Source organism: Eubalaena glacialis, chromosome 4 (genome assembly GCF_028564815.1).
Source record: "Eubalaena glacialis isolate mEubGla1 chromosome 4, mEubGla1.1.hap2.+ XY, whole genome shotgun sequence".
Taxonomy (NCBI): Eukaryota; Metazoa; Chordata; class Mammalia; order Artiodactyla; family Balaenidae; genus Eubalaena; species Eubalaena glacialis.
In genome coordinates, this window is record NC_083719.1 from 10,067,768 (window position 1) to 10,087,316 (window position 19,549).

The 19,549-nt window shown below is 37.3% G+C and overlaps 1 protein-coding gene across 2 annotated transcripts in view; it reads right to left on the reverse strand.

The window, feature by feature from the left end:
- CTNND2 (catenin delta 2) overlaps positions 1 to 19,549 on the reverse strand; it is a 975,434-nt gene that overhangs the window by 797,433 nt on the left and 158,452 nt on the right. For both annotated transcript variants that reach the window (XM_061189131.1, XM_061189130.1), the window contains exon 2: positions 13,647 to 13,783. In XM_061189131.1, the coding sequence (XP_061045114.1) occupies positions 13,647 to 13,783 (137 nt within the window). The remainder of the gene's footprint in view (positions 1 to 13,646; positions 13,784 to 19,549) is intronic.

Here is a 19,549-nt window from a genome sequence, read left to right on the forward strand (position 1 = left end):
GAATATTATTTGGAAATAAAAAGGAATGAAATAATGATGCATACTACCACATGGATGAACCTTGAAACATTATGAAAAGTGAAAGAAGCTATTCACAAAAGACCACATATGTATGATTTCATTTATATGAAATGGTCAGCAGAGGAAAATCTATCAGGAAAGACAGTATATTAATTGTTTCCTAGGGCTGTGAGGCTTGGGGAGAATGTGGAGTGACTGTTAATGGGCATGGGATTTCTTTTTGAGGCAACAAAAGTGTTTCAAAGCTAGAAGGTGGCGACGGTTGCATCTGTGACTATACTTGACTCTGTGACTACACTGAAAACCACTGAAATGGGTGAACTGTGTGGTATGTGAGTTATATTTCAATAAGCTTATCTTTTAAAGTTACCTCAGGATGTATAGAAACGTAAGACTTAGAAGTAGAGAAAAGTATACAGACGGTCTAATACAACTGATTTTTTATAAGCATCGAAAATCAACTAAATCGATTATCTACTGCTATGCAGCAAACCACCCCCAAACTGGCTTAAAATTACAATGGTTTAGCTTGGTCATCAATCTTCAAGTATCGGTGGGATCAGACTGTAGCTGGGGCCACTTGTCTGGGACTCGACTGTAGATGACTCACTGGAAAGGCTGACGAGTTGATGCTGGTGTCAGCTGAAAGTTCAGATAGGGCTGTGAGCTCAAGGACTGAGCATTTCTCCACATAGCCACCTCCACTTTATGGTGGCTGGTTTCTAACAATGAGTATCCCAAGAGAACCACCTAGAAAGTGTACTGCCCTTCACACTCTAGTCTTAAAAGTCAGACAGTGTCACTTCCGCCATAGTCTCAAGTCCACATAAAGTGAAGGACAGGGAATAGAGAGCTCATCTGTCAATGGGAGAGTGTCAGACTCACATCAGAAGAAGGTCACAGAGCTGGGAAATAACGCTGTGGCCACTTTTTAACAATACAACCTCGCACAGTGAGTATTATAGGGTCAATATATTGTCACCTGTTTTAATTCACCATGAGGCAACATTTATATAGGGTCCACATTTCTCACAAAAACAACCTGTTCACTTCTGGTGTTGACATAGAAAGTATACTCCGATTTTATGTTTTAGTGAAGTGGCTTTCACTAACAAGCTGTTTTAAGGCCATCTTCACTTTGTAGAGTTTTCTCATGAGAAAATGCTGCAAAATAACCCTCAAAGGAGCTGGGGACATAATCAGGATATGCTACAATAGCACTTATGATTATTCAACAGAAATCCTTATAACATTTTAATATGAAGACTCTATTTCCTGTAACCTGTAGATACGACTGAAATTATTCTTGTATTGAGTTATGAAGAAGCAAGCTTCCTATGTGTCCAGAAAAGTCCATATAAAGAAGCTCATGATGGGGGGAAGGGATAAGTTAGGAGTTTAGGATCAACATGTACACACTACTATATATAAAATTGATAAACAACAAAGACCTACTGCATAGCACAGGGGACTATATTCAATATTTTGTAATAACCTACAAGGGAAAAGAATCTGAAAAAGAATATATATAGAGATAGATAGATATATAACTGATATATATATCAGATATATCAGATATGTATATAACTGAACCACTTTGCTGTACATCTGAAACTAACATAACATTGTAAATCAACTATATTTCAATTAAAAAATTAATGTAATTTAAAAAAGACACAATGTATCTTATGCCAATACAATAAAAAAGCCAACAACAACAAGAAAACCCCACACATATGCAATACATACAGCATACCACCATTAAACAAACATACAAATAAACAGCAACTACAGAACAACGTACGTCAAAATCTGTAATAATCAGAAGATTTTACTATGACCATATTGAGTTCCATCAAGCGTGAATAGGTGAAAAATCTCCCAAACACGAAGGAAATGCAAGACCAGCAAACAATTATTGTAGCTGGATTGCTTTAACCTCTGGGGGAAAGTATGTTTTCAAAGAATAGTTAGAAATGATTGAGAGAGATACTCAACAAATGTGAGAAATTTGGTATAACTGCACAGAAACAAAAGGAATTGGGTGTCTGTGTGTTTTTTTATGTGTGAAGTTGCTGATTCATGTACTAACGGAAGTTGGTGGATTTTGTTTTTTGTTTTTACTTTCAGCTGAAATAAGGCACCCAGGTCCATTCAAAAAAAAAGACACTCGCCTACATATTTTATTGGTGAAGGATATGTTTCAGTTAACATGCCTCATTTTAAAGTTTCGATTTGGGTTGTTTATAGAGGAAATTGCAATTTGGGGGCCTGGGATTCATCAAAGTAAATGGGCTAATTCTGAAACAATATGCAGGGAAGACACGGATGCAATACAACCATTCAAATAAGGGTAAAAGGACATGATCAGTGTAACAATGGAGACAAGACCCTTGTGCCATACAACTAAACTAATGGCTTTCATCACAATTAGACAAAGTATTCACTTTTGAGCTACAACAGAACAGGAAAACACAGTAAGTTTATTCGTCAACTTACACCCTCAACACAAATATATTAAACATGTCCTCTGGGTCTGGCACTCACCTGGGTGCTGGTGACACAGTAAGGGGAGGAGACCTGGTCACAACCTATCCGATAAATTAATCAGTAAACTTAGATGTTTCTCAGAAAATAAGCATTATTAATTATTATTTCTAGCAATAACAGTATTATCTATCTAAAATGTTTCATTTCTGCTAAATCAAGTGACAACAGTGTGCAAAAGGTTTTCAACAACCGGTTTCCATACAATCCAGAAAAGCTCCCAGGATAGTAATTTCTTATCTCTATTCTCCCTAAAGGTGGAGTCATCGCATTACTGCAGCATTATTAAAGCCACGCTCTTGGAAGACATTACCGCGGAGGACTGAGGTGCGATCCCTGATATGAGCAGAGATCCCAAAATAGAGAGAATTTACATTCTAGATTATTCATTTTAAGAATAAACTGCCTCTGGCTTTCGACAGGTCTATAGCAGGCAACTGCAGGTCTCTGACAAGCAGTTGGAATGAACGGTATTATTTCTTAAAAGTGTCTGCGTTAGCTAATGGGCTAGGTTCAAAGCTGATCTTTTGTTTGGGTAGAGGGCTTCTCAGTTGTGGATGTGATGGGCAGGAGTGCTGGCCAGCAGAGCTACAGTTGCCCTTCAAAAGCTTCCAATCAGCTCAAAGCTGTAAAGACCCTTGGTTGATACCTTGGAGTCCTGCTTCCCAGAGCACAAGAGATGGCAGTGTCCCACCGTGCATGGAATTGCTTGGACTTGCCTACAACTATGGAACAACCTTAGGTTGACTGTTACGGAATTCAGTTTTTAATTTTGAACTTAACTTCTTCATACAGCAGATCTGCCAGGAGGTGTAAGCTGCAAAATGCTTCCCCAGATAACTAAATCTATAGACTTGGTGAACAGAACTAGTTAGTATTCGCTACGTAAATGCCGAAGATTACTTGTCAAAAGTGATTTTTGGTTTTTTGTGTTGGTCTCATTGATATTGAGTCCTCCAGCTGCTTTCAGAGACCCTGAGTAGAATGTGAAAGTCAGAACTTGTCATTAGTGAGAAAAGAGGACGCTGGTCCTCACTTTTCTATGGCAGCCACTAGATAGCCGGCTCATTTAGAGCCCAGGGCATGAACCTGCACATTCCTTTAATGACTGCAGCCGAATGACAGCAACTTGAACATGATCGATGGGCTGCCTGGGGCATGTTTACCTGTGTTGCTGATGCATGCCAGAGATAACGTCAGTCCAAACCACTGACTCTCAGAAACAGGAATGTTCCAGGAAAGCGATGTTACGGTATTTAACCCACGGGACTCCCGTCACCCCACATTTTCTCCACAGAAATTAACTAACACTGCTCTGTGTAAGTTCGTTGAATTCTATCTGTTTGGAGTCTCATTAATGATTCCTTCAGATTTCAAAAACACATTGCAGATCAAACTGATGTGAAATGACCCACCTCCCTTTTCTGAGTTAAATAAGAACAATACAGGAAGGCGCAACACTTAATTTGACCTCAGCAAAACCTTGGTCATAGAGAAAAACAAGCTAATTTCTCATTTCAATTCTATAGCAATTTCCTATATGGTAGGTAAACTGAATATTTTTTAAAGTTCGAGTTTCTTTGGTCATAAATAGGAAATACTGAACAAAACAATCACTAAAGAAAAAAGTCATTACTTAATTATATATCTGATGAAATAAGTTTTACATACAGATTTTAATGAAATATATAATATATATTTCATTAAAATATACAAAGTTTAAAGAAATTTAACATCTGTCCTTTTAAAAAATGTTTTTGTTATTTTGAGACACTATTTAACATTGTCTCCTTGTCCTATGATAATTCCTATGTTTATTTTACCTATTTCTACCATATTTGGTTCAGTTGCTCTGAATACTAAACATGTTTTCCCCATTTACTCCCTCTAGAATATTCTATTTGTTAATTTCCGGCTCTGTACAAATCCTGTAGAGGGTTATACCCCAGGAGCTCCTGCTTCATATGTCCTGCCTGTGGCTCTTATCAGTAATTAATTTTGACAGATTTTCTCAGTGAGTTTGTAAGGGTCTTTAAAATCATTCTCAAAACTTTGCTCCAGGCAGCCTCTGTCAAAGTAGACCCAATGATTTATGTACAAGAAAGTAAGACATGTCATTATTTTTTCAATCTGAGAAAACTGAATCAACCGAAGAGCTCGATTAAGATGGAAAAAGTTAAATAAAATTATAATATTAAATAATTCAGTGTATCTACTCATATAGCCATTAGAAAAATGTTTTAAAATAATATTTAGTGATATAAAAATACTCTTGATATAACTGTTAAATGTACAAAGTATAAAATATTAAATAAAAGTGCACAAATAATTATATAGTCACATAAAAATCTTAGAAGGAAATCTTGCCAAATATTTGCAGCAGCCTCTAGTTGCAGTGTTATTCTCAAAGAAAATTTGCATCTTTATTCCTTTCTGAGTTTTTTAAACTTTCCACAACGTGCATGAATTATTTTATAATGGCAAATTCATTAAAAACTATTAAAACATCACATTTCAAATAGTCAATGTGATTTCACATATTAATATTGAACAATGAATTCTAACAATAAATATGAAAGAAGCATTAGAAATGCACTACGACGTCCTGTTACAAAATCCCACCTATTAAAAGCTTATCTTCTAACTTAGCATATAAAGGGTTAATCCATTTTGATTTTTCCCATTATAGCCTTCAGGCCCCTAAAAACTGAACAACTAATACCTTCAAAGAGGCGGGGCAGACAGCCACCAAATGAATTAATTCTTAGAATAGAATCTGGGGTTATTAAAAAGATGGATGAGTATGCATGTGTCTTGAGAAGAGTTACAAAGTAAAATGTTAAGGGAAAAATCAAGCTTTAGGAAAAAGAAGTCAAAATAACTTACAGGCAAGACTAGAATACACATGAGGGAGCATGGGAGGGTGGGGAGAAGGGAGGCAGATGATGTATCCACACTTCCAGAATTATTCAGCCATAACTAGAACGCCTAGCATTAATTCCCCAAATCTTACACAAGTAGTTTATGACCCTTGTCCTTCTTTGATCTCCAATTTCAACCACGATTCTTGTGATTCAAAAGATCCACGATCCACAAAGAAACAGACTTGCTTCAAACCTAGCCAGTCCTATCAGGCTGGTGCCACAGGACCATCCCTTTCCTTCCTACTTGGAAGTCTGGAACTCTACCTACACCACGTGCTTGTTTTCTTTGCCCGGCTGGAAGTCTAATACCCATTTGGTCACCATATCTACATCCGGCTCCCCTCCTGTGTATGTGATATCTACAAGGCTTTCTAATCCTTGCTGACTGCAGGCTCCTCACTTTCCTCGTTATGAACTATACCATCTACAAAGACCCAGGTCTACAGATTCCTGGCTTGTGCCTTCCTATCCTCATCCACATGTCCAGACAGACGTTGACTGCTCCTAACCCAGTCCATGGTCTAGCAATGAAAACAGGGGGAAAATCATGCCCTTTTTTTCACTTTCAATCTATATCTGGCTTAACACAAGAAATAAATTTGAAAATCATCAATCAAATAATCCTCATTTTAATTTTAATACATGCAGAAAGTTCAACTTGTGGCACTACGATCTAATTCTTTTCTTCCCTGACTAAATGAATATAAAAAGTTCACTAGTCTTTACAGATAATCCTTCTCTATCTTCTTGACCTTTCCTAAAGGTGTTTTAATTTCCTCTTTTTCATGGATGATAATTTTGTCATTACTTTCATAAAATGGTTTTCCAAAATATAGTTGGGAAATTGATTAGTTATACAGGTCATTTCCCACATTGTGTTATCAGAAACTATTGTTGCACATTACAGGAACACTAATAATACCGAGAGATTCTGCATGCTACCTGGCGCTGGAAAAATACCAATTAAGGAAGCGTTTTATAATGTACTCCTTCCCAATAACATTCTTGTTATACAGAGCTATGTAATTTTAAAATTATAAATGTAGACGCTAAGTGAAACTAAAGGCATGCTATCCTCACACATGAGTCAATGTAAATGATCCAGAATTTTTTTAGATTTTATGTAAGATAAATCCTTTAAAATGCTTTTTTAGCACCTTCATATGGTTCAAACATATACAAAGTCCTCTGTGCAGCAGTTTTGCAGAGTGGGAGCTCAGAAATGCCTTTCTCCTACTTTTCCACATTAAACATAATAACAAAACTGATTAAAAGCAAGAGAATTCTGTCTTACTACCTGAAAATCAGCAATACCCTAAATTGTAGTCCTAAAAATTTCCTCTAAAAGCAATAATGTAATCTTCAATCCTTGTGGAATGTAAAGAACAGGAGAAATGACCGTAGCAATAGAGTATCTAAGGTTATAAACACCATAAAGTTTAAGGAATAAGTTTATTGGTATAAATCACTTGGAATTTCATAATATATTGACGAGAGTTTTCTTAAAATTTCACCTACAATTTTTTAATGTTTTATAACTTTTTATATATGTTTGTCTTATCTTTTTAGCTTCATGGCTAACTACTTGAAAGCAATGAAACTCCAAATCTGTGTATCACCCAGGGGAAGCACAGTTTTACGCACATAGCAGGCAACTGATAAACACTATTAAATAAACCCAACAAAATGACACATTTGCATATACTGTTATGTACCTAGAATTTTCTAGTTAATCTGTTCATTATTAAATATATTTCACTGGTAGAATCATTACAAAAAACACATTTATCTGAGCCATAATAATTTACAAAGATCAATATGAGCTCTAAAGGTTTTTAAAAAGTTCCCCATGGAAAAGGATCTGAAAACATAATCACTTTGCTGAATCACTTTGCTGTACACCTGAAACTAACCCAACATTGTAAGTTAACTATACTTCCATTAAAAAATGGTTTTTAAAGTCCCCATAATTTTTTTAGCTTATATAAGAAGATCCTTTAGATACCAACTTTGGAAGCATGTGATGATCAAAGGAGACATAGGTCAACTGAAGGGAAAGAAATGTATTTCAAAACAAGTGTAGTTTTAGGAAAGCCATGGTTTTCTTAAGAGCAAAGTAGTACACATATTGATTTAAGATAAAATACATAGGTCAACATTACATGGCATGAGTAAATGTAAATTCTTGTCTAATAGTACAGACCAGCACTGGAACAATTTTTTTTTTAATGAAAATATGAAAATGAAGATCAGATGACTACTCCCAGGCAAACCACAAGCAAACATGTTGTATTTCTTGCAGTCATGAGGCAACCTCGGGTCTCTCCAGTGATGGGGATGTGAGCCACTGCCCTGTCCTCATTCTCAAATCAGCTTTCACAGTCAACAACAAGCTTTCTCTCTCTCTCTTTTTAAAATTAATTAATTAATTAATTTATTTATTTATTTATTTATTTATTTTTGGCTGCACGGGGTCTTTGTTGCTGCTTGTGGGCTTTCTCTAGTTGCGGGAGCATGGGCTACTCTTCATGGCGGTGCGCAGGCTTCTCATTGCGGTGGCTTCTCTTGTTGCGGAGCACAGGCTCTAGGCGCGCAGGCTTCAGTAATTGTGGCTCGGGGCTCTAGAGCACAGGCTCAGTAGTTGTGGCGCACGGGCTTAGTTACTCCGCGGCATGTGGGATCTTCACGGCCCAGGGCTCGAACCCGTGTCCCCTGCATTGGCAGGCGGATTCTTAACCACTACGTCACCAGGGAAGCCTCCTCTCTCTCTTTTCTTGATTTGATCTCATTTCCCAGAGTCATTACCTAGGTCTCGACACTAACAATAATTACTTTCAAATTCTTGATTTAAGCACACAGTTCTCATGCTATCACCAACTACATATTCACTCTGTGAATCCACTGTTCCTACCACTTCTTCTGCCTTTTACCCCTTTTCACTCAGCAGCAATTCTAAGATCCGTCATTATAATCATTTTCTTGCATTCATCATATGCAGTGACTCTCCACCTTGACTCAGCCCAGCTCTCCAGACCCCAAAACAGCTCAAAACAAACTGACCATGTCTACCTGATGACAGCAGAAGAGAAATACATATGTTTCCAGTACCAAGCCATCAGCCCTCCTGCAGCCATGAACTTTGCCTCTCTCCTGTTCTCATAGATGAATTGTCTTTGTTCTAAAAGCCATTCCCTCTGCTGGTGCACTGGGTCCCCTTCACTCTCACCTACTCAGTGATTTTCCCACTAAAATTATACCCCTCCCAAGCATCATTAATTTATTCTGGGTCACTGCCATCATCATAGCAATATCTCCCAGCCTGAAATCCCTCGGCCCTTCTCACCCCTTTAGCCATCACATCATTCTGTCTCCTCTTTGTGATGAAGGGTTATCAGTCTCCTGTCTCAGTTATTTGCTCAAATGACATGATGGGAATCATCACATGCCCAACCTCTGTCCTCCCTTCCTCTTCTGGTGAAGGACACTCACAGGAGAGGGAGTGGGGACTGGGTCCCTCTCTCTTAGATCCCCATGGGACAAGAGATTTGGTAACTGTTGGCAATGAGACAGATGTGTCTGAAATACAGAAAATTACCCATAGAGTATAGCATAAACCATGGTTCTGTTTATGTTAATATAAAAGTACAAAATTCACCAGTTAAAAAGCAATCAAGATGGGGAATCAGAACAAAGAAAGAAAAAAATCAATGAACACCTTTTCACTGGGCAATCCATGGCTGCTGTGTGTTCAAACACTTTAGGGCTCAGCTTAAAAACGTCTCAGTCATGCCATACATGCTACGCGGGATGCATTTCATGGTTCATGGTTTGGCATGCCTTAAGTTCCACTCAATGGTTATAGAGTAGAATTTATTTCTATGCAATGTCAACTACCAGCCCCAGCACTTCTGTTCTTAGTCTTACTAACAACTTACTCCAATGAATTCTTACTAGACTGAATTTTCTTTACGTATCCATTTCTGTTATTACCCTTTATTGTGATTTGCTTAAATAAGGTATGCAATATATTTAATGAATGAGTAATTACATTATGGAACCTATTACATCCAGTCAGCTCAGAATATACGCTTGCTATGATAAAAAAAAAAATCACTTCCCTCCTACAGAACTGACCTCCAAGAAGCCAGGACTAGAGTGGTACATAATTGTAATGTCATAAAATTTTTTTACTTGAAATTCTCAGAATGAATAAATAGGATTTTTACTCAAGAAAGCTATCTCTTATGAGCACCTAAAGAGGACCAGGCAAACGATATTCTTTACGTGAAAAGATTTATAAATAGGTTATGCACGTAATTGTTAAGAATCATAGAAGGTATTAATTTCTAAAGTCGCTTTTCCTTAATCTCAGCTAATATTTTTTTAAAATATATTTAACTTAGTTTTAACTCCATAAAGGACGGTCTGTACGTGAGAAAAAGAGAGGAAGGACGTTTTAAGAATAATTTAGGACAAAAATGTCCCAGTGAAGGAAGAGATTGGTTGTTTGCATGAGGCCACACCAAGGAAGTCCATGGGCTTAGCTGCTTGTTGATTTCTGCCTTCAAGTTGGCAGACACCACGCGTGGGACCTGACGGCCACGCCTCTGACTTGGGTGCTCCCACTTGCTCTAACTCAGCTTCCCAAGACATTGTCACTCCTCCTCACATGACTTATCTGCCACAAAGAATCTCACCTTTACTGTCCAAAAATGAGCAATGAATTTATTTTAATAATTAGAAAAAAACTCTTCACAGTAAGTTTTTATTAAATTCTCATCAAGGCTTTGGAGAGGCCATTTTATTTAGTGTAATGTATTTTTCCTTTAAGTAGCTTATCCACTCTCTCAACTACAGACATCACTATTTAAGCTGAAGGACTATTTCCTATTATCCAAACCCAATTAATATTTATTCCAGTCTCCCAATTATTTTCCCCTTTTTTGATACACTTTCTGATCCTCTATGTCCTCTATGCCCATTCCTACCTCTGTCCAACTGTAAACACGTATGGTAAGAAATCTAATAATTTGGCTTATTTCCTTGTACACTTTTCTAGAGGCTCATAAACATGTACAAACAAAAAATATGTTTACTGTTTCATTTTTTTAAAAACAGGATAATACATTACTATACCATTCCTTTCTAAAATCTTCATGGATTTTTTTCAAAGTTTAGGTATATATCTGTAACTCACTTTTATTAATAACTGCATAGAAAGGATATATCTTTTATATGGAGGATTTTATATAAAGGAGATACCATTTTTACAACTTTTCATCAATCAATACTTTTTTTTTTTTTTTTTTTTTTTACTATCCCAAATAATGTTGCAATACATACTCATACTTAATACCTTATGTTCTAGGTCACTCATTTCTATAGAACCTATGACTAAGCATGACTAATCAAAGGCTATGGAGCATTTCAAACGCCAACTCACAGCAACACACCATTTTACAAAAAGATTACAGTAAAGCACATTTTCATTTGGAATGAAAAAGAATGCGAATTTCCTCAAAATTTAACTGTAGCTAGCTTACAATATATACTGTTTTTTAATGTTTGTCTATTTGGTTGATTAAATAAAATCATGTTTTCATTCTGAATTTTATGTCCTTGATTGGCACATTAGGGTGAAAAATATTTGCATATGTTTATTGTTTGTTTGCATTTTTCTTCTTGAATTTCCTGTGGATATTTTTTGCCTAGTTTTCTATTCCTTTGTCTTTTTCTCATCAACATTAGGAATTCTTAATATATTAATTATATCAACATTTTGTCATATTTGTGGCATGTTATTTCCCATGGTCTATTTTTATTCGTTTTTATGTTAAATCATTCCTTGCTATTATTGTTGGTATTCACGCTGCCAACTGTACCAACCATTTATGTATGGCTTCTGAGTTTCCTGCACGTACTTAGAAAGCCTTCTCCACCTCTAGGTTGTATGAATATTTTCCCAGTGTTTCTCCTATCATGTCTATAGTTTTATTTTGACAGTTATATTGCTTTCCCTTTGAGATTTACTTCTGAATATATTGTGAGTTAAGGGCCTTAATTTTCTTCCAGATGTTTAGCCAGTTATGCTAACACCAGTTCAACCACTGCTTTGTACTCAACTGAGATACTTTGAAATGAGTCAGGCTCCGCTATATTTTTTAATTTGTTCTGAATCTTTAGTTATGCCCTAGAGAGATCATTCTTTCTATTTGGGGCCAACTGGACACAACTGTATGTTTAGTAAGGTAAAGTATTTCTTTTCTTTTTTTTTTTTTAAACATCTTTATTGGAGTATAATTGCTTTACAATGGTGTGTTAGTTTCTGCTTTATAACAAAGTGAATCAGCTATACGTATACATATATCCCCGTATCTCCTCCCTCTTGCGTCTCCCTCCCTCCCATCCTCCCTATCCCACCCCTCTAAGTGGTCACAAAGCACAGCGCTGATCTCCCTGTGCTATGCGGCTGCTTCCCACTAGCTATCTATTTTACATATGGTAGTATATGTAAGTCCAAGGTAAAATATTTTCCCTGCAACTCTCACATATTTATGCTTCCATATGATCTTTAAAATAGCTTGATCCAATTTGCCAAAGAAACAATCAGCCACAGAATCCTGAGTACAATCGCCAAAATGTTACATTAACTTGGGAGACAGTAACATTGGTATGGTGTCAAGCTCTTCTACACAGGACTGTAGCATGCCTTGTCCTTTAGTCGGAATTCTTTTATGTGCTTTGATGAGATACTATAGTTTTCATCAGACGGGTCTGGTTATCTTATTAAATTTATTCCTCGTGTTTTACATTTTGTCACTGCTCTAAAGCTAGTGGCCTAGCAAGATTTCCAGACCATGACAGAATAAAAATCCACGACCTAACCCAGCTATATAACAAAGCAGTATTTGGAGAATAAGGAGCATCATGAACTTTTGCTCCCCTTTTCCATTACCCCTGAAAAATAACCAGAAAACTCTCACAGGTAGGCTTTTGGAAGCAAACTAATCAAGCAATACAGCCTGGGCCTCAACCCAATTTCCTGCTTACTTACCATTTTCACAAACTAGATTATCTAATCAATCTATTTGACTCTCCTTTGTGAACCTACTTTTGCTTCACACTCTCCTGGCCTAGTGACACAGTTTTGACTGAGAGCATCATTGATCCTTTCCATCAGTGAATCTTTCCTTAGCTACTCTTTGATAACTTGACCATCTACCTTTACCTAAATCACTCCCCATTTATTAAACAAAATCAGTGTCCTCTAGGAAAACTGAGCCCTTCTACTAGTTGAGTCCTTAATTGCCACATTTAGTCTATTGCTCTGCTGAGAGGTTCCTGGGATCAGGGAAGTTATGTCACTCTTACCCCACTGCTGCTGCTAATTCAGCATCCCTGAATCATATAATTCAAACACAGGATGTTTTTGCACTTAAAAAAAATATTGATTTGTATTCTAGCTCATGGTAAGCAAAAGAAACAAATCAAAAATTTTTTATTTTCCAGCTTTCTTTAATCATTTATGACATTTTAATTATAAGAAACATGAATTTTATGAAACAATTACTTTTAAATCTAAGACTTCAGATTTTATCTGCTTATTCATTTTTATGGCAAAGAAACGGTAGAGGAAGAATCATTTAGACTTTAGCTTTACAGGAAAAGTTCTGAAATGCATTCTTCCAGAGCCATCTTGGAAACACTGGGAAAACAAATTTGCTTAGACCCACAATGATATGATATTCATCTGCTCTCACTCTTACCAGTTTTTTAGCGTCATGGATATACTTTGAAATTTTATTAAATTTTAGGTTTTCTACAGACCAATTATTTGGCTTCACACATTTAACAGTATTAAACATCAGGTCCATCACTTAATCTGCCAAAACTTCACCTATAGGATTTTTGACTGCAATTTTTGTTTTTTTTCCTGTAGAATATTTTTTCAAGGAAAGCTGCCTAAATCTCGAATAAAAACGGAGTCAAAAGCTATTATAATCATATGTGAATAGCAATTGTATAATGAATACCAACATTCTGCTAGAAAATCATGATTTTCGTCCCAACATAATTAAATCACCATCTTTCATCCGGAAAGAATGATGTTTAAAATGTCCCCACATGTATGTCAGAAAAGTGGAATGTTTCTACCTGTTCTTTGACCGAGGCGAGGATGGCAGACGTGGTTTCTGTCTCCGAGCCATCCCCATTGGAGGTGGTGAGGCCAGGGCTCAAGGAGCTGGTCTTCTCCGAGGCTGATGAAGGCTGGTCTGGGACAGGCATAGCTCCTGCAATGCAAGAGGACACGCTCAATGCCACTGGATATTGGCCCTGTAAACAGACGTAACTATCAGGCAGCTCTAAGAGGTACACTTTGGCAAGATGGAAAGTATGAACTACAGAGAAAGCACGTGACATAACTGTAGAAGGAGAAGCAAGCAAATAGACAGTTTCTCCGATATCCACCCCGACCAAATTCCAAAATATACTCACAACTTCGTGTTTTGTCTTTGAGGTAAATGGAGGAAGAAATGATGAGACAGAAAAGGCAAGTAAGATGAGAAAAAAAAGAGGGATAAAGAAGTATTGAAAAGCTCGTCAAACTACCATTTTCTATCTGATTTAGATACATTTATTACTTGTGCACTGACATACTTCCACCTCAAAAAGAAAAAAACCTAAAGATATTCTCCTCGATATGAAAATCACACAAAATAAGTGATCAATAATTTATAAGTAATTAAGAAACACCACAATTGACATAAGAAGCTCGGTTGGTATTGTAAAATATAGTAAATGGCTAGCCTACTCCACAAATATTTGCTGAGTTCTTAACTCTGAGACCAACAGCAGACAAAGCTCCAAAGCTGGCGAGACTCATTTGCCACAGGTTATTCTGTCTGAGTTCACTGATGAAAGAAAGGAGAGACTCAAATAACATCAGCCCACTTCATAAAGGGACAGACATGTATGGGTTAAAAACAGGACTCTCAGAAGTTATTTTGTTCCACTGTACTTCTCTTTCTCACACAAATAAATAAGACTGAAGTATTTGTCACATGTATTATTTAGCAATGGTCATCAGCAGAGGAAGTAATAAGTAACTCAGGGCAATTTTTACCCAGGCACAACAAAAATCACTGTTCAAATAAAAGGCTGGGAGTAAATCAAGGTTATTTTCTTGCCTTAAGCTATTATATTACATGTCCTTCCAGGAACCACTGCTGTGTGAATGTTAAAAGGTGTCTCCTATTATACTGTATCTGAGCATCCTGGGTTTCAAACTAAGCAACATAATTTTCTTCGCAGCCCTTGTACTATGTTATTAGCGGCATTTAGTTAATAATTTAGGGATATGCAAACCCCAAAGGGCTCCAGTATAGAATTTTCCTTTAAATATATGACAAAACATGGTTACCTAATGTTCTCATTGGACATTCCAACTTAGTTTTGATTTGTTTTTATTTTTTGAAGTTCTTTATAATACTACTAATGGGGATTAGAATATCATTGGAAAAATAAATCTGTTACAAACAAAGAATATATGTGAGGATTTGGGCAAATGATATTAACAAGCAGAATGTGAGCAAAGAATAAGGATCAAGTGAAATATAATTTGGCCAAATGCAACCATGGCAAACAAGTGGAAAGTATATTAGGTGATGGATACCAACAGGAGGAAAGAAAGAGGTTTAGGTAATTATGATGCTGGGGGTGGGAAGTTAAAAATAAAGTACTTTTGTGTGTTCAATTTACTTTCATATGTGGTTTTCTAATTTGATCAAGCCTTATAATCACAAGGATGGACATAAACAGACCAGCAAATGTCATGCCCAGTAAAACAGCCTGAAAGGCATGTCCTTCTATTTAGGGGAAGTTTGGGAGATGGGAGAACAGGGCAGGGGCAGAAAGAAAGAAGAAAGGAAAATGGCAGCTCTTGAAGAAAAAGTCACCGCTGGTCATTAGGGGAGCCCCCCACTTGACCGTGCATCTCCACCTACATCCATGGCAGTGGCCTCCTAAGGGCATTCTACGTAAGAACAGCCTTGCGCTGAGAAAGAAGGGTTCTTACATACCTCAATTATTATTTTAACTTCTGTGTTTTCCAAATTTTATTGGGCTGATTTGAATTCAAGCTCTGGGCCAGTATTATTATCAACACAATTTTTCGACAACGAAATTGTCTGAGGTCCCAAAGTTATTAAGTAACATAAGTGGACCTAGAACTCAAGTTTTCTCCCTTTTTTTCCCTATTTTAGTGGGCTTTGATGTTTCAGCCTATTTCCCATAACTTCTATTGCCTTCTAAATGCTGTCTACACACCAATTTCTATAAAATGTAACTCTTAAAAGTATGACAGTCACCTGTCATCATAAAATATGGGATTTAACAGGCAACGAATCAAAGTATATCCTTAGGCACTTGACAACTTTGACCCACAGAGTATAAGCAATGATTCGGTTTGTTTATATGCCCCCCCCCCCCCCCGCTTCCCCCTGATCGCAGTAACAGAAAGAGAAGTGAAATCTTTAAGGCTTTTCCCACCATAGAGCCACTGCTATCCAAGGCAACCTCTATGCCCTAGTGAAAATGACTTGGAATAATTTCTGTGGTTCGTAATTTTTAACATCCAGATTTAATTTAACCATTGGTCATCACTACGTATGGGTGGTAAAGACTGTCAGGCCTCCACTTCCAACCTCCTTAGCTTAGAGCTTTCAGAAAAGAGGGAGGGCTGGGTAAATACTGCCAGAACCAAGCCCTGGATTGCTAATAAGTATAAAAAGCCTTAAGCCTTCAGACTTTGCAGCCTATGGTTAAGTACTTTAGTCTTAAACAGAGCTAATCCATTAAATATTAGTAGTTAATCTATTCTAACTCCAGGAAATCTGTAAAATGTAGAGAGACAAAAAGAAAAGAAAAGAAAAAAAAAAAAGGAAAAGCAACCATTAGTAATTACTTTGGTATTTTGGTATAGGTTTTTTTTTTGATTTGACTTATTTTGCATAATGAACTTTACATAATGGAGTATTAATGTAATATTTTTGATTTTTAAAAAATTTTTCACTCAGCAACATTATAATGAACTAGTTCTTACATCAGCAAAAATTATTACATAGTTTAATGATGTAATAAATACTTAGTATTCAATAATTGTATGCATCATAATTCACTTATTTTTTATCATTTTACCCATTTTTACATTTCTGACATTTTCTATAGATAAATTCCCAAAAGTGTTACTTGATGGAATGAAGAATCTGCACGTATTTTGAGAGCCAACAGCAAATCAACATACCTGCCCACCAGCAGCCTCATGAGAATGTCTCCTCCCCACGAGGATGACAACACTGGCCTTTATTACCTTCTCTTGCTTTCACCAACTTGATATAGAAAAACTCATCTCTTTGACTTTGTTTTTATTTTACCACGAATACAAGAAATATTTTCCCACAGATTTATTCCTCCTACATACAGTAGCCGTTCACACCCTTTACACGATTACTGTGTAAGAAGTCTTTCTATATATGTCATCGAATGAGAATCTACAAACACCCAAGCTGCATGTTAAACAGACATATCATCAGCATGAGAAAAAGAGACAATATGAGGGAACCATAATGTCAGATTTCGGGTGGTTTATTCTCTGGCAGAATTTGCTTCTCACAGGTTCTAGGTCTAGAAAATACAAAACACGACTAGCCGTCCCTGGGCCCACGTTACACTGCTCTACACTCTCACATGCAGGAGCTGTGTTATGGGCAGAATTGTGTCACCTTCCCCTCCTTCACCGCTGCCCCCAAATCCATAGGGGGGCGCCCTAACTCCTAATGTGATTGTATTTGGAGACGGGGCCTTCAAGGAGGTCACTAATGTTATACGAGGTCATAAGAGTGGGGTGCTAATCCGAGAGTACTGGTGTCCTTATAAGAAGAGAAGTCCAGGGAGTAAGACTCTGTGCTTCCACTGCAGGGGGCACGGGTTTGATCCCTGGTTGGGGAACTAAGATCCTGCATGCCAAATAAATAAATAATGAGTAAATGGTAAATTTTTAAAAAAGAGAGGAAGAGGAAGAGACATCAGAGCTTTTCTCTCCATCACATGAGGACACAGAGAGAAGGTGACCACCAGGAAGGGGGTTCTCACCAGAAACCTCCGTGGCTAGCACCTTGATCTTGGACTTCTGGCCTCCAGAACCGTGAGGAAATAAACATCTGTTGTTTAAGTCACCCAGTCTGTGATATCTTGTCATGGCAGCCCAAACAGACTGATACAAACAAGGTTAGGTTGTTCTCAGCTTCCTTTCCCTTAATTACCTCCCGGTGGGCACGGGAGGTCCGGGAATCTCGAGGGTAGCAGGGCGGTACTATTTAGTACAGCCCTCTGCTAATACACTCATCCCAGATGAACTACAGGTGTCGAGATAAGGCAGGGACTGCTTCAAATCAGCACACCTGGATAAACCAAAGCTTACAGAAAGATGTGCGCCAGTGCTGTGAAATAAGCCTGGAGAACAAAGCACTAACTTAAGAACATCCATAGTACGACCACTTTCGTAGACAATCTGATAAGAAACTCAGGAAAATTGGTTAGGATGACAATAATAGCAAAGTCAGGTAGTTCCCATATACAGAGACTCTTTTTCAACTTGAACTCTTACATGCATATGTAATAAGATTTTGTAAGGTCCAAATATATGTTCTAAACTTTTATTCCCTAAACATGAGTCACTATGAATTCACACTAGGTAACATGTTAAAATCGCATCTGCACTTAGGAAGGCTAAACTCTCTTGCTCTCAATTCAAGGACCCCATTCAATGTTATATTTTATTGACCTCCATCACACAGAAGGAAAATAAATCCTTATTTTATTCTGTAATTCAAACCTGTTCCTTCTTTAGCCACTTCTGCCTAGCAACTGATGACTTTGACACCAAAATAAAGCCATCTTCAAAAAATAACTGATGAACCCTTGTGTCACACAATCATCTAATTCAGTGACACACCCAGCATTCTTGTGCCAGCATTACTGGATCTCCTCCTCTCTGAGTCAGAAACAAGTTCCTTTGGCCATGATACGGCCTTTGTTCCTCTTGAGCTGCCCACCCCCAATCTGTAACCCACACCCTCTTATCCTTTCAATTATACTCTGTTGTCATGGAGACCTGTTTCTTTTTCCTCCTAGGTTAGCAAGTCCCACCTGCTTCAAATTCCAGAGTCTCCAAATTCCTTGCATACAGTGGGACTCACTAAGTATTTCATTAACTAGACTTGCACTGTCCAATACGGTAGCTCCTAGCAACATGGGGCTATTTAAAAAAATTTTTTTAACATCTTTATTGGAGTATAATTGCTTTACAATGGTGTGTTAGTTTCTGCTTATAACAAAGTGAATCAGTTATACATATACATATGTTCCCATATCTCTTCCCTCTTGCATCTCCCTCCCTCCCACCCTCCCTATCCCACCCCTCTAGGTGGTCACAAAGCACCGAGCTGATCTCCCTGTGCTATGCGGTTGCTTTCCACTAGCTATCGATTTTACGTTTGGTAGTGTATATATGTCCACGCCACTCTCTCACTTTGTCACAGCTTACCCTTCCCCCTCCCCATATCCTCAAGTCCATTCTCTAGTAGGTCTGTGTCGTTATTCCCGTCTTACCACTAGGTTCTTCATGACCTTTTTTTTTTTTTTCTTTTTTCCTTAGATTCCATATATATGTGTTAGCATACTGTATTTGTTTTTCTCTTTCTGACTTATTTCACTCTGTATGACAGACTCTAACTCCATCCACCTCACTACAAATAACTCCATTAAATTTAAATAACATTTTAAAAAGCCAGTTTATTAGTTGCACTATTCACATTTCAAGTACTCAACCGCCACATGTGGCCAGTGGCTACTGCACTGAACAGTGAAAATACAGAAGAATTCCATTATTGGAGAAAGCTCCATTGACGGCCTTGATCTATACCCAATTGACCCTACAGTCAATTCTTTCATGTAATCTTTCATCTTCGGCTTTAGTCATGGGCAATAGAAGATGGAAG